Source organism: Bufo gargarizans, chromosome 6, assembly GCF_014858855.1.
Source record: "Bufo gargarizans isolate SCDJY-AF-19 chromosome 6, ASM1485885v1, whole genome shotgun sequence".
Classification (NCBI taxonomy): Eukaryota; Metazoa; Chordata; class Amphibia; order Anura; family Bufonidae; genus Bufo; species Bufo gargarizans.
Window position 1 is genome coordinate 249,577,929 of NC_058085.1, and position 22,915 is coordinate 249,600,843.

The 22,915-nt window shown below is 44.2% G+C and overlaps 2 protein-coding genes across 3 annotated transcripts in view; one reads left to right on the forward strand and one right to left on the reverse strand.

Moving 5' to 3' along the window:
- RAD9A (RAD9 checkpoint clamp component A) overlaps positions 1-10,057 on the reverse strand; it is a 53,451-nt gene extending 43,394 nt beyond the window's left edge. The window contains exons 1-7 of one of the 2 annotated variants that reach the window (XM_044299007.1): positions 9,918-10,057; positions 9,556-9,625; positions 8,765-8,835; positions 7,841-7,960; positions 7,491-7,605; positions 3,954-4,053; positions 826-935 (exon numbers count right to left, since the gene is read on the reverse strand). In XM_044299007.1, coding sequence (XP_044154942.1) covers positions 826-935; positions 3,954-4,053; positions 7,491-7,605; positions 7,841-7,960; positions 8,765-8,835; positions 9,556-9,601 — 562 coding nt within the window. In that variant the 5' untranslated portion in view covers positions 9,602-9,625; positions 9,918-10,057. Of the gene's footprint in view, positions 1-825; positions 936-3,953; positions 4,054-7,490; positions 7,606-7,840; positions 7,961-8,764; positions 8,836-9,555; positions 9,788-9,917 lie in introns of those variants that run through there. The other variant, XM_044299006.1, reaches the window with a different exon arrangement.
- Positions 9,901-22,915, forward strand: part of RPS6KB2 (ribosomal protein S6 kinase B2) — a 57,302-nt gene continuing 44,287 nt past the window's right edge. Inside the window, exons 1-5 of the mRNA XM_044299005.1 lie at positions 9,901-10,052; positions 11,568-11,605; positions 11,686-11,806; positions 12,604-12,672; positions 15,022-15,169. Coding sequence (XP_044154940.1) covers positions 9,993-10,052; positions 11,568-11,605; positions 11,686-11,806; positions 12,604-12,672; positions 15,022-15,169 — 436 coding nt within the window. The 5' untranslated portion in view covers positions 9,901-9,992. The remainder of the gene's footprint in view (positions 10,053-11,567; positions 11,606-11,685; positions 11,807-12,603; positions 12,673-15,021; positions 15,170-22,915) is intronic.

Below are 22,915 nucleotides of genomic sequence, written 5' to 3' on the forward strand. Positions count from 1 at the left end.
GGATCTGGATAGATTCGAGGCTTGGGCAGATAAGTGGCAGATGAGGTTTAACACTGACAAATGTAAGGTTATGCACATGGGAAGGAATAATGCAAGTCACCTGTACATAGTAAATGGTAAAACACTGGGTAACACTGACATGGAAAAGGACCTAGGAATTTTAGTGAACAGCAAACTAAGCTGTAGAAACCAGTGTCAGGCAGCTGCTGCCAAGGCCAATAAGATAACGGGTTGCATCAAAAGGGGCATAGATGCCTGTGATGAGAATATAGTCCTACCACTTTACAAATCAATAGTCAGACCATACATGGAGTAATGTGTACATTTCTGGGCTCCTGTCAACATGGCAGACATAGCAGAGCTGGAGAGGGTTCAGAGGAGGGCAACTAAAGTAATAATTGGAATGGGGGGGGGGGGGGGCTACAGTACCTTGAAAGATTAATCAAAATTAGGGTTATTCACTTTAGGAAAAAAAAAAAAAAAAAACAACAACAACAACTGAGGGGAGATCTAATTACTATGTATAAATATATCAGGGGTCAGTACAGAGATCCATCCCATCATCTATTTATCCCAGGACTGCGACTGTCATAAGGGGACATCCTCTGCGTCTGGGGGAAAGAGGAGGATTCTTTACGGTAAAAGCAGTGAGACTATGGAACTCTCTGCCTGAGGAGGTGGTGATGGTGAGTACAATAAAGGAATTCAAGAGAGGTCTGGATATATTTCTGGAGTGTAATAATATTACAGGTTATAGCTACTAGAGAGGGGTTGTTTATCCAGGGAGTTATTCTGATTACACTAATCTGTCAAATTTCCTCTTACCCGTCTCTTCTTCCACGTAATTCCTGAGTGTGACTTTTCCACAGAGACCTGCTCTTAGCGTCACCTCTGCAAGTGTCGGTGGGAAGTGCACCACAGCATCTGAAAGAAGCCTAAAGAAACAGAATTGTCAGAACAACTTATCTAAATCACTTGTTAAAGGGGTAGTCCAAGATTATAAACAAGGGCATGGCTTTTTGGTCACCTAGGCCGAGACTGGTATTGCAGCTCCACCACATTCTGTGAATGGTACTATACCAAACACCGTCTATGGACTGGAATGACGCTTACCATTACTATATTAGTATCATAGCATGGCGGCTGTACAGTTAATGATTGCTACATCTGTATACTGTATTTTTAAACTTTATTTTTGTTTGGAGTGGGGGAATAATGGAAGGGGGTGTCCTGTGTGGCATAAATGACATGTTAACTTTATTCTCTGAATCAGTACGACAGATGTGCAATGGCATGTTGTTATTTTTGCATGATTTCTTAAGCTGGACCCCCCCCCCCCCATCCGATTAATTAAAAGAAGGGGTTGACCTCAAATGAACCCTTTACAAAAAATATATATATATATATATATATATATATATATATATATATATATATATATATATATATATATATATATATATATATATATATATATATATATATATAAAGGGGCAGCAGAGCCTTAAGATGGTAATGGGTGCACGGCCCATTGGAAAAAGTCAATCCCACAACAATAGGTAGGAAAAAGGCAGCACTCCAAAAAATAAAAATACTTTATTCACCTCAGTGGCAATGGCGACGAGCCGAAACGTCGCTATTGCCACTGAGGTGAATAAAGTATTTTTTTTATTTTATTTTTTGGAGTGCTGCCTTTTTCCTAATAAATTATATGAAAATTGTAGATTCACACTGAAGGCATCAAAACTATGAATTAACACATGTGGAATTATATACATAACAAAAAAAGTGTGAAACAACTGAAAATATGTCATATTCTAGGTTCTTCAAAGTAGCCACCTTTTGCTTTGATTACTGCTTTGCACACTCTTGGCGAGCTTCAAGAGGTAGTCACCTGAAATGGTCTTCCAACAGTCTTGAAGGAGTTCCCAGAGATGCTTAGCACTTGATGGCCCTTTTGCCTTCACTCTGCGGTCCAGCTCACCCCAAACCATCTCGATTGGGTTCAGGTCTGGTGACTGTGGAGGCCAGGTCATCTGGCGCAGCACCCCATCACTCTCCTTCATGGTCAAAAAGCCCTTACACAGCCTGGAGGTGTGTTTGGGGTCATTGTCCTGTTAAAAAATAAATGATGGTCCAACTAAACGCAAACCGGATGAAATAGCATGCCGCTGCAAGATGCTGTGGTAGCCATGCTGGTTCAGTATGCCTTCAATTTTGAATAAATCCCCAACAGTGTCACCAGCAAAGCACCCCCAAGCCATCACACCTCCTCCTCCATGCTTCACGGTGGGAACCAGGCATGTAGAGTCCATCCGTTCACCTTTTCTGCGTCGCACAAAGACACGGTGGTTGGAACCAAAGATCTAAAATTTGGACTCATCAGACCAAAGCACAGAATTCCACTGGTCTAATGTCCATTCCTTGTGTTCTTTAGCTCAAACAAGTCTCTTTTGCTTGTTGCCTGTCCTTAGCAGTGGTTTCCTAGCAGATATTCTACCATGAAGGCCTGATTCACACAGTCTCCTCTTAACAGTTGTTCTAGAGATGTGTCTGCTGCTAGAACTCTGTGTGGCATTGACCTGGTCTCTAAGGCTACTTTCACACCTGCGTTTAAGTGCGGATCCGTCTGGTATCTGCACAGACGGATCCGCACCTATAATGCAAACGCTTAGATCCGTTCAGAACGGATCCGTTTGCATTACCATGAACAAAAAATAAATAAAAATATGTTGTTCATGATAATGCAAACGGATCCGTTTTGACTTTACATTGAAAGTCAATGGGGTACGGAGCCATTTGAAAATTGAGCCATATTGTGTCAACTTCAAACGGCTCCGTCCCCATTGACTTACATTGTAAGTCTGGACGGATCAGTTTGCCATACTGATGCATTCTGAGCGGATCCGCATCCACTCAGAATGCATTAGGGCCGGACGGATCCGTTCGGGGCCGCTTGCGAGAGCCTTCAAACGGAACTCACAAGCGGAGCCCCGAACGCAAATGTGAAAGTAGCCTAATCTGAGCTGCTGTTAACCTGCGATTTCTGAGGCTGGTGACTCGGGTGAACTTATCCTCCGCAGCAGAGGTGACTCTGTCTTCCTTTCCTGGGGCGGTCCGCATTTGAGCCAGTTTCTTTGTAGCGCTTGATGGTTTTTGTGACTGCACTTGGGGACACTTTCAAAGTTTTCCCAATTTTTCAGACTGACTGACCTTCATTTCCAAAAGTAATGATGGCCACTTGTTTTTCTTTACTTAGCTGCTTTTTGTCCTTGCATAATACAAATTCTAACAGTCTATTCAGTAGGACTATCAGCTGTGTATCCACCTGACTTCTCCACAACGCAACTGATGGTCCCAACACCATTTATAAGGCAAGAAATCCCACTTATTAAACCTGACAGGGCACACCTGTGAAGTGAAAGCCATTTCAGGTGACTACCTCTTGAAGCTCATCAAGAGAATGCCAAGAGTGTGCAAAGCAGTAAGTGGCTACTTTGAAGAATGTTGCTTCACACTTTTTTGTTATGCATATAATTCCACATACAGGGGTTGTAATTTATATATATATATTATATATACATATATACACACACACACACACACACAGGTATATTCTTGGTGACCCAAAGAATAAAGATATTCAGTTATTTATACCATAAAACTCAGTTGCAGTATTGCTGGTTTTTTTCCCCCGATGTCCCTCCCAGAAAGAGTTAATAAAAGGTAATCAGAAACTTATGGTCACCCCAAAATGACACCATACAAAAAAAAAAAAAAAAAAAAAACTCATACTGCTACATAGATGGAACAATACGAAAGTTATAGGTCTTGGAAGGCGACGATGAAAAAAAGACATTATTGCCCAAAAAAGGCTGGTTACTAAGGGTTAAGGTACATTTCGAAGAAGGCATCACTTCTTTATTGTAATAAGGGAAGTCACGTGTGCTTACCTGGCTTGTGCTCGGAGGACATTGGGGCAGCTGCTTGGATTATACACGGCCTGTAGGGACTCACAGTCTTGATATGACAAGTTATGGGTCTTTGTAACTCCTGAACAAAGAATGGACTATTCAATGGTATATTCTAAATGTGATATATTATACATAGTTGTAATAGACAGACCAAATATAACGCTATATCATGTTACCAGTATATGCGAACTGCAAGGAACATATACCCCGTGAGTTCCCTGCTAATCTGTGCCCCAAGAATGCAAAATTAATTAAACTAATAAATTTAACCTGTTTAATACCACACCCCGCATGGTCCTCCGTTATAAACCGGTGTCGCTGTGAATAGTGTGGTCCATTCAGACGCCCGTAGTATTTTGCGGTCCACAAAACACTGACACCGCACATCACCGGTACTTAGAGGATTCCTATTCTTGTCCGCAGCTGCAGACAAGAATAGGACATGCTGTATTTGTTTCTGGAGCCGTGGACCGGAAGTGCAGGGCCACAGCACTGTGTGCTGTCTGCATCTTTTCCGGCCCCATTGAAAATGAACGGGTCTGCACCCATTCCGCATAATTGCGGAACGGATTCAGACCCGTTCTACGGACGTCTGAATGGACCCTAAAGGGAACCCATCACTAGGTTTATGTTGTCCTAACTGCCAAATCCTAACAGCTCAAGCGCATACCTATGAGTCCTCACATTCAAGTCCCTCCATTAATTTCTCTGAGGCCAAAAAATTGCTGAGCGCTGGCTCGGCTATTTTCATCGGGCCCATAGAAGTGAATAGGAGCGGTGGCCAGTCAAGTGCGATGTGCTCCTATTCACTTCTATGGGGAGAGTGCTCGGTGGTGGCTGGACCGGAGTCCTCCAGCCACCACCTTGCGGGGCTCCGTTCTCGATGTCCTAGTGATATGCCCCATTGTCTGAGATGAGACATCCCCTTTAACCCCTTACAGACAAAGCCTATTTCGTCCTTAAAAAGGGGTTGTGCAACTTTTAACTTTTTTGTAAACAGACCTCACACAGTGGCCAGACCGATGATGGTGATTAGTGTTAAGCGAGGCGAGCTTCGGATGCTTCATTTATTCAAAACTTCTGAATAATACTGTACGGAGATCAGTCTCCATATAGTATTAGAATGTATGGGCTCCGATGAGCCAAAGTTAGTTATTCATGAAGTCGAGCGTGATTTTGTTAAATAACTTCGGTGCCCATACATTCTAATACTGTACAGAGACGGATCTCCATACATTATTATTCCGAAGTTTTGAACGAAGCAACTTTGGATGAAGCATCCGAAGCTCACTTCGCTCAACACTCATGGTGATCATGCTTATCTGGTCCACGCCGCTGGGTTCCAGCTCCATCGCTTCATGACAGGAGGCTGTCATGAAGCTTTTCACCATTTCAGGTTGCACAGGGCTTTAGGTGTCAAAACATCCCCCCCCCCCCCCCCCCAAAGGCCCCATTTTGGAAACTACATCTATCAAGCAATTTTTATAGGGGTGCAGTGAACATTTTGACCCCACAAGTGTTTCATTGAATTTATTAGAATTGGGGCATTCAAATCAAAACTTACATATTAACAATAATATTTAGTTTTAGCTCAAAATTAACAGGAGAAAAAGCACCTGTTAACCATTTTCGCAGGTGCAAGAACTCAGTTCTAGGCGTAATGTCTAGTCCTGTCAATCTGAGGGGGGGGGTTGTTTAGAGCTCCAGAGGCGTGTGTACTCAGCCCCAGGGGAGTCGCTGTAGTAGTGCTCAAACAGCTACAGCCCACCTACTGGTGCTCCAAAACATACAGTATTTTTAACAATATACAGAACAAATTGACTATACACTATTATATAAATACACACTCATACAGTACTGTGCAAAAATAATGAGTGTCTGCAGGCAACAGTGATGCATGGTGGGGGTTCCTTACAAGTTTGGGGCTGCATATCAGCAAATGGAGTTGGGGATTTGATCAGGATTAAAGATGTCCTCAATTATGAGAAGTAGGCCTCATGCACATGACCATGCCGTTTTTTTTGCGGTCCGCAAACGGAAGCCGCCCGTGTTGCCTTAAGCAATTTGCGGAACGGAACGGGCGCTGGCAATATAAATGCCTATTCTTGTAAAAACACAAAATGCAATCGCACACTGCAACCAGCACTCTGCCCTGCCTTTATGCCGGATGTTGAATAAGGCATTGGTGTACATTTTGGCCAAAGCGTAATAAGCCACTCACCACGTCAAGGTCGCCTTCATGAGTGGTCCCTAACACTAGTTCCTACCTTTTATGGGCCATGACAGCCACATAAAGTCCAGGGAGCGCAGGTACAGCATGCACGCCAAGCACACTCTGCTTTTAACCCCGTCCGGTGCCATTACAGCTTTCATCGGATCCAGGGATGCAAGTACTCACATGCATGCTGAGCCCACTTTATACTTCTCCTGGAGCCTAATCCGATGAAAGCTGTAATGGCACCGGACGGGGTTAAAAGCAGAGTGTGCTTGGCGTGCATGCTGTACCTGCGCTCCCTGGACTTTATGTGGCTGTCATGGCCCATAAAAGGTAGGAACTAGTGTTAGGGACCACTCATGAAGGCGACCTTGACGTGGTGAGTGGCTTATTACGCTTTGGCCAAAATGTACACCAATGCCTTATTCAACATCCAGCATAAAGGCAGGGCAGAGTGCTGGTTGCAGTGTGCGATTGCATTTTGTGTTTTTACATTTATATCTCTATTTCGCCATAGCAATCTGCACCTGCTAGGGGTTGTGCGGGCTGAAATTTTCCAAATGCCTATTCTTGTCCGCAAATCGCGGACAAGAATAGGACATGTTATATATTTTTTGCGGGGCCGCGGAACGGAGCAACGGATGCGGACAGCACACGGAGTGCTGTCCGCATCTTTCGCGGCTCCATTGAAATGAATGTGTCCGCATCCGAGCCGCCAAAACGGCGGCTCAGATGCGGACCCAAACAACGGCCGTGTGCATGAGGCCATAGAGGCAGATACTTATCCTTCATGCAATACCATCAGGGAGGCATCTGATTGGCTCCAAATGTACTCTGCAGCAGGACAACGACCCCAAACATGCATCCAATGTCATTAACAACTATCTCCAGTGTAAAGAAGAACATGGAGTCCTGGAGGTGGTGATATGGCCGACACAGAGCCCTGATCTCATCATCCAGTCTGTCTGGGATTACATGAAGGGACAGAATGATCTAAACAAGCCTGCATCCATAGAAGATCTGTGGTTAGTTCTCCTAGATGTTTGGAACAATCTCTCTGCCCAAGTCCTTCAAAAACTGTGTAAGTGTACCTGCAACGGGTGGGATCACACCAAATACTGATCTGATTTACATTTCTGTTTTGTTCACTCACTTTACATTTTATTAAATGATAAAAATAAAATATTAGCACTTTTATTTTTTAATGCAATCTTACTTTGCAGTATTTTCCCCAATACCTGCCTGACACTTTTGCACAGTACTGATATATAGTGTGAGCATACACTGATATACATACTGACCATACTTGCAAAACAGCTGGATAACTAGGCGATTGCTGGCCGTATTCAGCTTGATCAAACATTTCTCTACTGTCTTCTCCAGAGAAGGGAGGGAGCGGAAGACGCTCATCACTGACTAGGAACGGGGAAAGACAAAGTTATCTGACAAAGTACATCCCCCATAGACAATGCACCTCATGCATGAAAACTAGAGGAGAGGCAAAGTCCGCAAGTAGCCTGCAGCAGCCAATCAAGTTCCAGGTTTCATTTTTCTAGCACAGTTTAAAAGAGGGATCTGATTGGTTCCGCGTTGGCTCCACTAGCTTCCATACACGAGGGCCAGTTTAGGGACCCGCAGGAACGCTGGCTACCTTCATGAAGATCTTGCAATGGCAGGTTCCTCCAGTTGCCTCATAGGAGTAGAAGAAGAGTGGAGCGAGAGTAAAACAGGCATAGGCCGACCTCGAGGAGTTCACCGAGCGCAGGCAGAGCTGAGAAGAGGATGAAAGGGCTGTCAGACAGGAGGGTAACATATACCCACAGGACCTTTCACTTCACCAAGTAGAAAGCGCCATCATGTGTTCTACTTAACGGGGCTGTCCACGATTATTTCTTCCAAAAACAGCACCACACCGGTCCACAGGTTGTGTTTGGTATTGCAGCTCAGCTCTATTAAAGTGATGTTCCTGATCCTGACCATGAGAATATATCACCTATCCACACGACAGGTGGTGGTCCAACCACAGGGACCAGAATGAATACAAGAACAGGATCCTTAAGTCCCAGGTATGGGAACACTGCCCTCAGTTATCTCCATCAGTCCCATAGAGAATGAATGTGCGACCATCACTCCAAGAACTCTAGGAGACCCTATTCATGTGACTGGTGGAGGTCAGACCCCCACCGATCAGATACTCATCACCTATCCCAGGGAAGAGTAGTATTACTTGATACGGATCACTTGGCGATCATGTTATACATGCATGGCTCGGACTGAGAGCTGTTGCTTTTTAACTAACCCCAGCTCTGGGTCAAAGAGGGGGACTCCACATGACCCCCTTATGTTCTAAAACAGGCATCCTCAAACTGCGGCAAAACTACAACTCCCAGCATGCTCGAACAGCCTACAGGTATCAGCCTACAGCAGGGCATTGTGGGAGTTGTAGCTTTACAACGGCTGGAGGGCCGCAGTTTGAGGATGACTGTTCTAAAAGGTCATTTTGTTAGGGATTGTCCTGATGTGACAACTTTTTTTTTTTACCAAAGTAAATGGATGAACAGCATTAGTTTCTTACCCCATCCCCTAAGGGTTCAAAGTAAAGCTCTTCTCCAATTCGGGACAAGGAGTGAATAGCGCGTCCAAGAGCTAAAAAAAAAAAAAAAAAAAAAAAAAAAAAAAAAACACATGTCAGGTGCACTACACAGATGTAGCAGAGTTGAATTAGGTCATGTTCACACTTACTGGGGGAGATTTACAAATGAGTGCACTACAGTACTCAGCATGGACGCTCAGGCCTAAAACACCAGATGCCCGGATTGGGAAAAGGGGATTTACACATATGGCGTTTGTTCTAAATGCTATATTTCTGTATGTCCTATTCATGGCGGTTTTGACACCATTTTTAAGAGGGAAACCGTTTTCGCGCTGGTCTTCATTTCCCCTTGCACAGCTGGAGGCTTAGCCTAATTTATGAACAGGCATTCGCCTCATCATACATTTGGCAGATCCTCCAGCAGCCATGCGCCTAAGAGATGGTGTCGTTTTTCGCCAACGTGTACGCCAGATTCCAGGCGTACATATTAGTAAATTTGCCGGCCCCTGACACGCCCCCGTCCCACCCACCTGTCGAAAACTTTTTGACACCAGCTGTAAGACTTAATATTGTCCCACAGCCGGTCAAAAAGGGGACGTGCGACTACTTTTATGACTGAAATAGTCGCAAGCCTCTTAATAAATGACCCCCAGCATTGACATGCGGTACCACAAGTTTGCATTATATGTGCACCCTAATAATAGTCCTTCTAACCCCTATGGAAAGCCATATGACCAAATGGCAAACTCATCACCACCTCCATTCTAACTTACCTTTAATGTTGGCTCCAGTAATCACGCACTTTACTGCTGCACCCATTTTCGTTCACACAAGACTTCAGAGCTGCAGGGAAATTAGTAAAGCACTGAGAAATTTCCTAAATCATCCCGTCTACGTAAAGAGAATATGACAAATAATCCACAAAAAAATAGTATTCCGGTAGCACGGAATACGCATGCGCACAAACGCGTCTGACGCCGCGCACCAGGCTGTGAGACTAGAAGCAGGGCAGCTGCCAGTTCTTCCTAGAAGCCCATATATTCTAGGCTGACACTAGTCGCTATAGGCAGCCGCCATTTTGTTGTAGTCCAGCAGTTGTACTACTCGACTGCACGGGAACAGGAAGGAAACTTACAGCAGCTCAGGTGCGTTCCGACTGTTTACAGGTTCCCGGAAGTTACTCTTTCTTTTTGTTCCGGGTGCTGCTGCGATGGCAGGTGTTTTTGACTTGGACCTGGAAACGGAGGAGAAGAGTGAAGAGAACGAGCCGGTGAGGAGGGGCGCGCGTGGGTTTTCTGAGGAATGGGGCGGGGCGGGGCTAAGCGATGCAGTCCTGGTGGTCATTGGTGGGCTGCGTGTAACTACTACTACTACTGCTGGTTGACGTGGAAGTTGTATGAAGGGGTTAATCTGACTGCATCGTCCATTGGCTGTAGCGCGGGTACTACATGTAGTTTACTTACTGGTGCAAACTCCACAACCTAATATACAGGGCGCAGGGTGCTTGTCTATGGTGAGGGGGGTAGCACTCCCACTGAAGGCAGCAGAATGTGCAACATTTGACTAGTGGCCTATTGGTTATGGTATTATTATTTATTATTAAAGCGCCATTCATTCCATAGCGCTGTACATATGATAAGGGGTGCACATACATAATACAGACAATTGCTCTAATCATAAACAAGACTAGTTACAAACTGGTACAGAAGGTAAGAGGGCCCTGCCCGTGAGGGTTTACAAACTGGTGGTGAAATTGGTCATGGCGGTATAGAGGCAACAGGGTCATTGGTTGTAGGCTTGTCTGAAGAGGTGGGTTTTCAGGTTTCTTTTGAAGGATTCCACTGTAGGTGAGAGTCTGATATGTTGGGGTAGCGAGTTCCAGAGTATGGGGGATGCACGGGAGAAATCTTGGAGGCGATTGTGGGAAGAGGAGAGGAGGTCTTGTGAGGATCGGAGAGTGCGTGTGGGGATGTATCGGGAAAGTAGGTCCGTGGCCACACGACAGAAGCATGCCTGATTACAGATAACTCGCACACATTATATTCTATGGGTCTGTGGCATCCGCGTTGGAAGAATATGCTCGCAAAATTCATTTTTAGACTAGCAGTGCACATGGAATACGGATGATACACGGAGAGCAATAAACAGACACGGACGAACCACTGACCATCCTGTCACGGAGGTCATCACAGACATGTAAATGAGGCCATACTTTGAATTAACAGGTGGTATCCACACGTATCTGCCAACCTGAGGATGCGACTACGGGTAAGGCTACTTTCACACTAGCTTTCGGGTGTCCGCTTGTGAGTTCCGTTTGAAGGGGCTCACAAGCGGTCCCGAACGCATCCGTCCAGCCTCCGCTCCGCTCATCAGGCGGACACCTGAACGCTGCTTGCAGCGTTCGGGTGTCGCCTGGCCGTGCGGAGGCAAGCGGATCTGTCCAGACTTACAATGTAAGTCAATGGGGACGGATCCGTTTGAAGATGACACAGTATGGCTCAATTTTAAACGGATCCGTCCCCCATTGACTTTCAATGTAAAGTCTGGACGGATCCGTTCAGGCTACTTTCCACCGTCTGCATTATATGAGTGGGTCCATCTCAGACGGATCCGCTCTGAACGCAAGTGTGAAAGTAGCCTAAAAGAGGTAATCTCCGGCCGTGGGGACCACACACAAAACTGATAACTGTCTCATGTACATTCTTGGCCACAGGGTTTGGAGATCAATAAATCCAATGATCTGTCTTCAGACTTTAATGAACTGTGCTTCTGTTTTTTCCAGGATGACGACTCTGAGATAGTGGGATTTTGTGGTCTTGGGTTAGTATGAGCGTCCTTCTATTGTTCCCATTGTCACTTGATACTGCTATACTGGTCCTCACTGTAGAACTGTCTCCTAGGTCTGACTCTTCTTGTACTGAGTATGATCTTGCAGACAGCAGAATCTGCCCGGGGCAGGAGACCCTCTCCCCACAATGCTTTCACATACTCCGGGTACTGGGACGAGGCAGTTATGGAAAGGTAACTACGCTAATTCTAATGCCCGTGCACATCCTTTGCCCTTTAATGCTGCGGATAACTTTTTAGATTTTTACCTGCACTCAGAGCCTCCACTAGGTCTAGAAGCTTAAAAGTGACAACCCATATTTGTTCCATTGAGTAAGGCTTGGGGCGTCCAGAATAGATTAGGAATGAAATCACTATGCAGCACAGTTACTGGTAAAGAGACCTGAGCTACAATTCATCACCTCCACTGCATTTAATGACTCAGCTGCTCCAGTATATGACGTGTAGCCACAATGGAGTTATAACTACCAGTTGTCGCATTCCTGTCAAACTGGTATGGGAAGATTATCATGTCACATACTCCTCTCCTATATATAAAGTGCAGCTGATACACCAAAGGACGTGGTTGTAATGAGGTAGTTACGCAAATATGTTATAAATGTTGAACATGTTTACCCTGGAGGTAATAATGATTCCTCTGTTATCACTCCTAGAATGAAATAATAAATAGACAACTAGGTTCTCCCATCTCTATTGTCAGTAGGATAACACCTTCCAATCAGAGCTGACACCCTACTGAAAAAAAAAAAAAAAAAAAAAGTCTTGTCGGTGCACTCCCATCACAAGTGAGTGAAATCCATTTACCCTTGTATAAGGCTCCTATTGACTGGAATAGGAACAGATTAGGCCCCACCTAGTGGTGGCAGCAGGACAGTGCAGTAGGACCTGGGAACAGTGTAAGAAAATATTGCTCATGTGAATAGAAAATAACAGCAGGTACAGTTCTCTCCTTATTAACTCTTTCTCTTAAGGTTTTTCAGGTGAGGAAGGTGACCGGCTCAAATTCGGGAAGAATTTTTGCTATGAAAGTTTTGCAAAAGGTGAGCTTATTGGAGGTGAACAATATTCTGTAAAATGTTGCAGACAGGATTGTTCTGCCCAGGCTCTAACCCAATAGTAAGCCCCTCATACAAAAGGGTCCCCAAGGTCCAGCAGAAGACAGATGACTTTGGAGCCAGTCACTTGCCACTAACATCACTTACCACTACCTATAGACCTTAGTGGTGATGTGGACAGTGTGTACAATAGTAAGGCTACTTTCACACTAGCGTTTTTGCTGGATCCGGCAGGGTTCAGCAAAAACGCTTCCGTTACTGATAATACAACCACCTGCATCCGTTATGAACGGATCCGGTTGTATTATCTTTAACATTGCCAAGACGGATCCGTCATGAACTCCATTAAAAGTCAATAGGGGGATGGATCCATTTTTTATTGTCTCAGATTGTGACCGAGAAAACGGATCCGTCCCCATTGACTTGCATTGGGGGTCATGCCCTTGCTCCATATCCCAGGACGGAAAGCCAACCGCAGCATGTTGCGGTTTGCTCTCCGGTCTGGAAACGCAACTAAACGGAACGTTCTGCTCAGTGCAGTTTTGTCCCCATTGCCAATGAATGGGGAAAAAACTGAAGCGTTTTTTTTTATTCGGTATTGAGCCCCTATGACGGAACTCAATACCAGAAAACTTTAACGCTAGTGTGAAAGTAGCCTAACAAAAATTGCATTCCAATCGTAAGTGGACCTGCACGTCTAGATGGAGAGGTCATTTTCTCTGGTATGATCGGTTTTACAGAAAATGGGCACTTGAGCAACAATGAAACAGTCACCGCCACCCCACTCTTCCCATTTGTAACATACTGTATGTGCCTGCATATATATGCAAATCGCATATTTTTAAACATATTACACAGATTTTCCAATACATACATATAATGCCCAAACAAATACTGCCATTAAATGCAGAAAAAAATACAGAAATGTTATAAAAAGTATATACAATATACAAATAAAACTACTATATAGTGCACACATAACACTGCCGTATATTTCTCACAATAATGCCATTCAGTGCTTAAATTGGAATTCCCGCTCCTTCTCGGCTTAAGAGTCTGGTGGGCGGTCTGTCCGTGATTAACAGCGATCGCTATACGTGCACTTAACCACCTCAGCCCCCCTAGCTTAAACCCCCTTAATGACCAGACCACTTTTTAAAACTCTGCACTACACTACTTTATTGCTCGGTCATACAACTTACCACCCAAATTAATTATACCTCCTTTTCTTCTCACTAATAGAGCTTTCATTTGGTGGTATTTCATTGCTGCTGACATTTTTCGTTTTTAGTCCGCAGTTTTCTCAAAAAAAGTGTATTTTTAACTTTTTCTGGTAAAATTGTTCAAATACAATTACATTTCTATACAAGTTTGTGTCAGAATTTATTGTGCTACATGTCCAAAAATCCAATATTTATTGGTTTGCGCAAAAGTTATAGCGTTTACAAACTATGGTGCAAAAATTTGAATTTCCGCATTTTGAAGCACCTGTCATGTTTCTTGAGGTGCTAAAATGCCAGGATAGTATAAATACCCCCCAAATGACCCCATTTTAGAAAGAAGACACCCCAAAGTATTCGCGGAGGGGCATGGTGAGTTCATGTATGATTTAATTTTTTTTTCACAAGTTAGCGGCAAATTACACTTTCTGAGGAAAAAAAATAATAAAGGTTCCATTTCTGCTAACTTCTGGCAAAAAAAATCTCCCACTGACTCACTATACCCCTCAGTGAATACCTTGGGGTGTCTACTTTCCGAAATGGGGTCATTTGTGGGGTGTGTTTACTGTTCTAGCATTTTGGGCAATGCTAAATTGTGAGCAACCCTGTAAAGCCTAAGGCTGGGTTCACACCTGAGCGTTTTACAGCGCGTTCCTACCCCTTTGCGCATCTTGGCTGCAAAAAAGTGTCACACATGTGGTATCGCCGTACTCAGGAGAAGTAGGGCAATGTGTTTTGGGGTGTCATTTTACATATACCCATGCTGGGTGAGAGAAATATCTCTGTAAAAGACAACTTTTCCCATTTTTTTTATACAAAGTTGTCATTTTACAGAGATATTTCTCTCACCCAGCATGGGTATATGGAAAAAGAAACCCCAAAACAAATTGCCCTACTTCTCCTGAGTACGGCAATACCACATGTGTAACACTTTTTTGCAGCCTAGGTGCGCAAAGGGGCCCAAATTCCAATGAGAGTTGAGGAACACTTCTCTAGATGGCCAGGGAGTTGGACAGATGGCCCTAGATCTGGCGTGTTTCTGTCCTTTAGAGCTTGTAATATAAGTTTTTTCCAGACACCTCCTGCATTGAACTGTGACTTGGTCTTTCTTTAGGCGCTGCTAATTTGTCATGCTAAAGATACTGAGCACGCAACAGCAGAGCGCAGTGTCCTGGAGGCCGTCCGACACCCCTTCATTGTAGACTTGGTGTATGCGTTTCAAACCCACGGAAAACTCTACCTGATTCTGGAGTGTCTGAGTGGTGAGTTCACTCAAAATTGAAATCTTCCGATATGTCATAGATCCGGAGTCTTGGAGCGCTACTAGCCCATCATGATCCATGAACTGCACAAAGAGGTTTCTGAAAACCTGAAACAACATGCTAATCAACGGCCTATTCAGTTTAGCGACAGTATGTCACTGAGTGCTATGTATAACTGCCTGTAAAGAAATCTCCATAACATTCAGTTTTATGCATTTATCAAGGTTAAAGGGGTTCTGCATCTGACCGGCAGGGGTCCAACACCCGGGACCCCCGCCAATCAGCTGTTTAAGAAGGCAGCGGCGCTCCAGCAGTGCCGAGGCCTTCTCACTGTTCACTGCTGGCCCAGTGACGTAACGACTAGTATCAACTGGCATGGGCGGGGCTAAGCTCCATTCAAGTGAACTGAGCTTAGCCACGCCCAGGCCAGTTGATACTAGTTGTGACGTCACTGTCCAGGCAGTAAACAGTGAGAAGGCCGCGGAGCTGATCGGCGGCGGTCCTGTGTGTCGGACCCCTGCCGATCAGATGCTGATGATCTATCTAAACAAACTGCAGAACCCCTTTAAGATTTTAGCCCCTGTTTTACTGTGAATTCTGAGATCTGGGAATAATATTACACAGGGTAGGTGAATTAAAAAGTTTAGTAAGTGTGCTTAAATACATAAAAGATAAAACAAATAACTCATATACATAGTCAAAAAACAGTCACCGTGACCTGTGTTCCCTGGGTAGGTTCTGGTCGTCCATCCTGGTTTCGCAGTTGCATAGCAAACACTCTTGTCTACTGTCCTCCAAAACAGTCTCGGGCGACGCTATAAACGGCTCATCTGTGACATCACCGGGCTCACTGCTAGGCGGAAGTCTCTGCCTAGCATAGTGATGTAAAACCCGGTATGTCACTGGCCAAAAAAAACTAAAAAAATACAGACCTTGCACTGCTGCTGCAAATACATAATTGGTATTGCTACATCTGTAACAACGGGCATGGTGAAATGGTAAAAAATGCCATAACTGCTGTTTTTGTTAATCCCACAGAAAACACTACAAAAAATAAATGCATTTTATGATGTGTCAAATGGTGGCAATAAAACTATAGCTCGTCCTAAAAAAATAAAAACAAGCCCTCACACTACTTGGTCGACAAAAAAAAAACTGTTAGCTTTTGAATGTGGCAGAAAAAACATTTGTAAAAAGCGAAAAAGTGTTTTTATTGTGCAAAAGTAGGAAAGCATTAAAAAAACATAGAAATTCTTATCGGCATAATGATGTACTTACTGTCCCACGTACTGCCACAGCAACACTGTAAAAACAACACCCTAAAAAGCAAAGGCTGTTTTTATTGTAGCCCTATTTTTCCTTCCTCAAAATAGCTCAATACACCTGGGGGTTGTCCAGGATTTTTATATTGAGCGCCTCTCAGGATAACCCATTAACTTCTGATCGGCAGGGGTCTGACAACCACACCTCTGCCATTGCAGCTGTTCCGAAGTAGCTCCAGTGACAGAAGTCTGCGCAAGAACTGCCATGGAGGTGGTTACTGCAGTGCTGTTCCCATTCACTTCACCATTCAGTTCCTGTGCTAGAGCTACTTTTGAACAGCTGAGCAGTGGAGGTGCTGGATGTCAGATCACCTTCTTTCAGATATTGATGGCCTGTCCTGAGGCTAGGCCATCGGTATAAAAATCCTGGAATACTCCTTTAACTCCTCTACTGATCAGCCTGAACACTGCTTGTGGGAAAAGGATAATACGGTTTTGAACTAACAAAGTTTAGGCTATGTGGCTGCAGGAGGGGGAGGGACGCATCTCAGGGCAACCGTGAAAGGCCTGGAAAACATCTCCTGGACCAACCGCAGCTCCTCAGTCTGAACCGAACTGAGTGCATTATAGTGATTTATGGTGCAGTCTGTTCCTGTCTGACTGTTGGTCTATTATAATGTATTCACATAATGATGTCAGTACAGTAAATTAGATCCGCAATCACATAGGAACTGATTGTATCAAATCATTATGATGTGGTCAGTTTGGGTCAGGGGAGCCTTGGTCATCCTTATGCTACAGTTAAGTGAGCTAGAACCGCGTTCCTGGTCTTGTTTTAAAGTTGACAATCTAAGCATTGGACAAGACTAGTTTCTAGCTTGCATAAACTGTATATACAGCCTATAAAAACAGGTCCCAGTGAGAACTGCATAAACCCACAGGTTGTATCTCCAGTTTTATGGCGGCTTGATCTTGGTCTTGTTTTAATACAGCCTCCTATTCAACCTGGTATGATCTCATTCAGCGTGGAGCAAGAGAGGGGCAGTGGGAGACAGGCTGCAGGCAGAAGATGAGAGAATAAATCACTGTCTCCCTTTATAACTGTAAAAGACCCCAGGGAGAGAATCGCATGAACTTCTATGCATGTTATTAACCCATTTCCCCTATTAATTACAGAAGATACTTGCTCTATGACAAAAAAAAAAGTGACAGTTTTTTCCCCTCCCTAGAAAAGGGGTGACATGGTAGCTCAGTGGTTAGTATTGGGCTGGGATGACATGGTGGCCCAGTGGTTAGTACTGGGCTGGGGTCTTCACCAAGAGAAACATCTGCTTGGAGTTTATATGTCCTCCCCGTGTTTGCAGGGGTTTCCTCCGGGTACTCTGATTTCGTATGAAACTCCTAAAGACATACTGATAGGGAATCTAGATGATTGTAAACCCTGCACCTAACTAGATACTCTTTGATGTAACCATCTAGGTGTTTACCAGCATCTGAATCACTGCATCAAATAAGCCAAACTAAACACTTGCACCCTGCACACACAAACATCAATAAACTTTCCATTTTACACTTCCCCCTACCCTGTGCATACCTAATCTTTAGGTGTGCAGACGGCTTCTCTAGCGATAACTGATACAGATTTCTATTAAAGGGTAACTGTCATATATATATTTTTATGTAATTGGATTGGTCTGACTAGGTTTACCTTAGTTCCCTAGTTAATACTTTTTGTATAGGTATTGAATTACCTAGTAATTGCAGCATGTTCTTTCCTCCCCCAGGCATTTCAGTGGTGCGGCTAAAACAACTTGCTAGGTGTCCTCCGTCTCCTATCGTCTATATACAGAAGACGGAGGACGTAGTAGGGGGCAGTCCCGAACGCTGCGTGCGCGCTCCCGTCGGAACGGGATAGTGCCGATATTCGCAATAAAAATTTGTGATTAGAATATTCGCAATAAAAATACGCGATTAGAATATTAGTGATCAACTACTCAGGAGGAAGAGGGAGTGTTTAAGTCTGGAGAAAGCCGATTGGTTGGGGTGAGGCTGCGTGTTCCAGAGATGAGCCAAATTAATTCTGGATAGTTAGGGAAGGAAGTCTTAGCCTCAGGGTAAGGGCATCAGTGGCCACAGTGTCGGATTACAGTCGGGACGTTCGGGTCGGCAGCCCCGGGCCCAGCACCGCTGGGGGGCCCAACGCCGACCCGAACGCCCAAATACTGCGGCGGGGTACGGGAGCGCATAGCTCCCTGTCCCATCGCTTTTCACCGCCATAGGCTTCAGGCCTAGTAGGCCTGAGGCCTATGCGGTAGTGAAATCCCGATGCAGGCGTGCGTGATGACGTCATCACGTGCCTGTGCCGGGACACAGCACATTGACGTGTGCACGCCTGCCTCATCCCGCCTTGAACCTTCGTCTGCGAGCAATTGCCTGGCCCTGGACGGTGAGTATTTAGCTTTTCATTTGTTTTGTTTTTTCATTTGTTTTTTTATTTCATGTGCCTACTTTGGGGGTCATGTTAGGGAAGAGTCGAAACCTCAAGTACATGGGAGGGGGAATGTGGGGGCTGTGTGGGGCTAAATTATTATGGCATTGGGAGGGACTACTATGTGGGGGCAAATTACTATATGGGACAGTGTGGGGGCAAATTACTATATGGGGGCAGTGTGGGGGCAAATTATTATGGGAGGGACTACTATGTGGGGGCAAATTACTATATGGGGGCCGTATGGTGGAAACTATTGTGTGGGGGCAGTGTGGTATAATTTCTATGTGGGGACAGTGTGGGGAAATTGCTATGTGTGGACAATTACTATGTTGGGGAAACTATTGTGTGAGGGCAGTGTGGGGTAATTGCTATGTGGGGACAGTGTGGGGGCAGTGTGGTGGAAATTGCTGTGTGGGGGAAACTATTGTGTGGGGGAAATTGCTATGTGGGGACAAATTACTATGTGGGGGAAACTATTGTGTGGGGGCAGTGTGGGGTAATTGCTATGTGGGGGCAGTGTGGGGTAATTGCTATGTGGGGGCAGTGTGGGGTAATTGCTATGTGGGGGCAGTGTGGGGTAATTGCTATGTGGGGGCAGTGTGGGGTAATTGCTATGTGGGGGCAGTGTGGGGTAATTGCTATGTGGGGGCAGTGTGGGGTAATTGCTATGTGGGGGTAGTGTGGGGTAATTGCTATGTGGGGGCAGTGTGGGGTAATTGCTATGTGGGGGCAGTGTGGGGTAATTGCTATGTGGGGGCAGTGTGGGGGAAATTGCTATGTGGGGGAAACTATTGTGTGGGGTAATTGCTATGTGGGGACAGTGTGGGGAAATTGCTATGTGGGGGCAGTTTGGTGGAAATTGCTATGTGGGGGCAGTTTGGTGGAAATTGCTATGTTGGGGCAGTGTGGGGCAAATTACTATGTAGGGTAAATTACTGTGTGGGGGCAAACTACTATATGGGGGCAGTTTGGGGGAAATTACTGTGTGGGGGCAAATTGCTATTGGGGGATTACTATGTGGGGGCAGTGTGGTGGAAATGACTATATGGGGTGTTGCTATTGGGGAGGCACTGTAGGGGCAATTCTATCATTTTTGGGGGCACTATACAGGGATTATTGCCTGGAGCACAATAGAGGGTGGTATTATTACTCGGGGCACTCTAGGGGACATTATAACTGCTGTGGACACTATAGGAACATTTGGGGTAATTTATCAAACTGGTGTAAAGTAGAACTGGCTTAGTTGCCCATAGCAACCAATCAGATTCCACCTTTCATATTTGACAGCTCTTTTGGAAATCCAGTTCTACTTTACACCAGTTTGATAAATGACTCCAATTATGTATATTAGGGTCACTATTTTCTAAGCAGTATAGTACCTTGGACATTGGGGAGCAAAATGGGCACAGTATTGGTAGTGGCAGCAGGATGACTGATGACAGGATGACTCTAATGTGTCTGTATTACAAACTGTAGAGGCGAGATGCGGCTGAAAGAATTTGCCATGGTGGTCTGGGTCAAACGGAGGAGAAGAGGAATGAGAAGGTCTACATGACAGGAGATGTCACTGGATGTAAGAGGTATGTGATGCTGTATTCTCCTCCATGTCTTTTTTTATTATAATTATATGTATTTTAAATTTGGCGACCACATTTTTCAGTTTAGGACCCAACTTGGGGTATTTTTATTTTTTTTGTCTGAAGATGTCATATGGCCTAAGAAGAGACTGTGGCGCTCATGAAGCATCGCAGCCTCTTCATACAAAAATAAATAAACTAAAATGGGGGGGCGCCCCAAGTTGGTTAGACAGCCCCGGGCCTATCATGCACTTAATCCGCCCCTGGGTGGCCATCTTGAGAAGATAGTCAGAAAGAAGTCTTGTGAGGAGCGGTTGCTATGGACGGAATCTTATTAAACAAGTAGTATGTGAACACAATAATTAGTGATTATGGATTATCACCACAGCAGCAACAACATATATGAAAATTGAATTTTGAGTGAAAATATGACAGTTATCCTTTAAGATTTCACAGAACATTCAGACATTTTTCCCCAGTGTCTCCACAATTGCACTCACAGGAGTGTTTCCCCTCTTCCCTAAGGATAGGAAACAACGTAAGAGCAGCTGATAAAAGCCTTTACGTGCTTCAATTGTTTCCTGTCCTACAGGAAGGTGTATTTCATCATTAGACAATTATTATTTCCTTGTCCAGCCTGTTCTTTTCCCTGGGTTCTATGGGAGGGCTGGCACAGGTAGTGAGCGGTCTGGTCTTCCGGGGATGCACTTCTGGTTCAGGACTTCCAGTTTCTCCGAGCTTCATGTGGCCTGGGGCAGAACCAGATATTCGGCATAAGATGAAGGTAGTGGATCCATGGAACTGTAGGCTCAGCGTGCAGCGTATTCTACTTCCCGCCATGTCGAATTCTGGAGAGATCCCATCCCTCCTGTATTCTGTAGGTTGGTTAACTGGGGGTGAGGAGTTTATTTTGCACATTACATTTTTTCACATACTGTATGTGCTTTGTTGAAATATAGTGAGGAAAGAGGCCCCTTTTAGGACAATTTTAAGATAAACAGTATTATTAAATAGGAAATAAATTCGGTCATTGACCCCTTCATCTCCTCAGCCTTCTGGTTAAAAAAAAAAAAAAAAACTTGATCTGTCCAGTTTCCACATTGATTTAGATGAGGGTGAAGTTCTCTTAGAGGGTGATCCTAATTCTTCTGAGGATGGGTCAGACCATCTGTTTTGTTTTACCGGAGACACTGATTGTCTCCTTAAATCATAAGAGAAACTATGAAGATTGAGGACATTAAAGAACCCCAATTAATTCAAGACCAGCATCTCCATGTCCTAGGAGAGGTGTTCTTCCCATCTATAATAATGGTAAACTAATTTCTAAAGAATGGAGGGAATTGGAGAAAAGAGGAGGAACTTCTAGAGCACTTACAGTAAAATAAAATATCCCTTTGCTGAAGAGGATACTGAGCTCTGGGATAAAACCCTAAAAATTGATGCTCTGGTAGCCCAAATTTAAAAAAATAAAAATAAAATCTGCCCTACAGCTTGAAGATATAGTTCTGTTCAGAGATCCGATGGACAAAAAATGTGAAAGTCTTTTGGGAGACAAATACAGCTATGTTTTGGCTTAGTATTGCAGCCACTTTTACTGCTAGATCTCTATCGGTACAGCTGAATGAGGCGGATGACCATCTAGCAGCAGGCACTTATAGAGAAGAGATTCTCTCCTCCTTGCAAGCTTTAACTTTTTAGCAGAAGTCTCCACTGATGTGGTTAAGCTATAGCCACTCATAGGACTGTCTGGCTAGATCAAACAGTCAGCTGTGCTCCATACCATGTGAAGGAGATAGACTTTTTGGGTGCATCCTAGATGACATCTTGGATAATGCCTCAGATGAGAAAAAAATGATTTCCTTATTAATCAAGGTTATTTCACCAGTAATGTTCCTTTTGTAACCAAAAGAGAAGTAAAACAGACCAAAAGAAAAAGGCATATGGGAAATGGCAGTTTCAGAAGAATATATACAAAGGCTTCCTCTTCAATCCTGATAACGCCACCTGTCAGCCGCAATGATGCCATCCTTCCTGTTGCGATAAGAATTCTTCCATCAAACCTGGGGAGAGATAACTTTTTCTCCCTGTATTATTAGTGCCATAAAGGCAGTTTACAAGCTGCAATTTGTCCCTCTCAACAGGTTTTTGTTAATCAAATGTCTGTTACACACATACAGTCAACTAACATACAGTCAATCATTCTGCAAAAACAGGTTCTGGTCCCCATCCCTTTAGAACAAATAGGTCAAGGGTTTTACTCTCCAGTATTTTTAGTTCAAAAACCGAATGGGACTTATAGATTAATTATAGATGTCAGATTCCTGAATCGGTACAAACATTACAAAAAATTAATTGCATAAAAACTACAATAAATTTGCTTTCTCTAGTCTGCGATATGATAACTCTTTATCTCTTT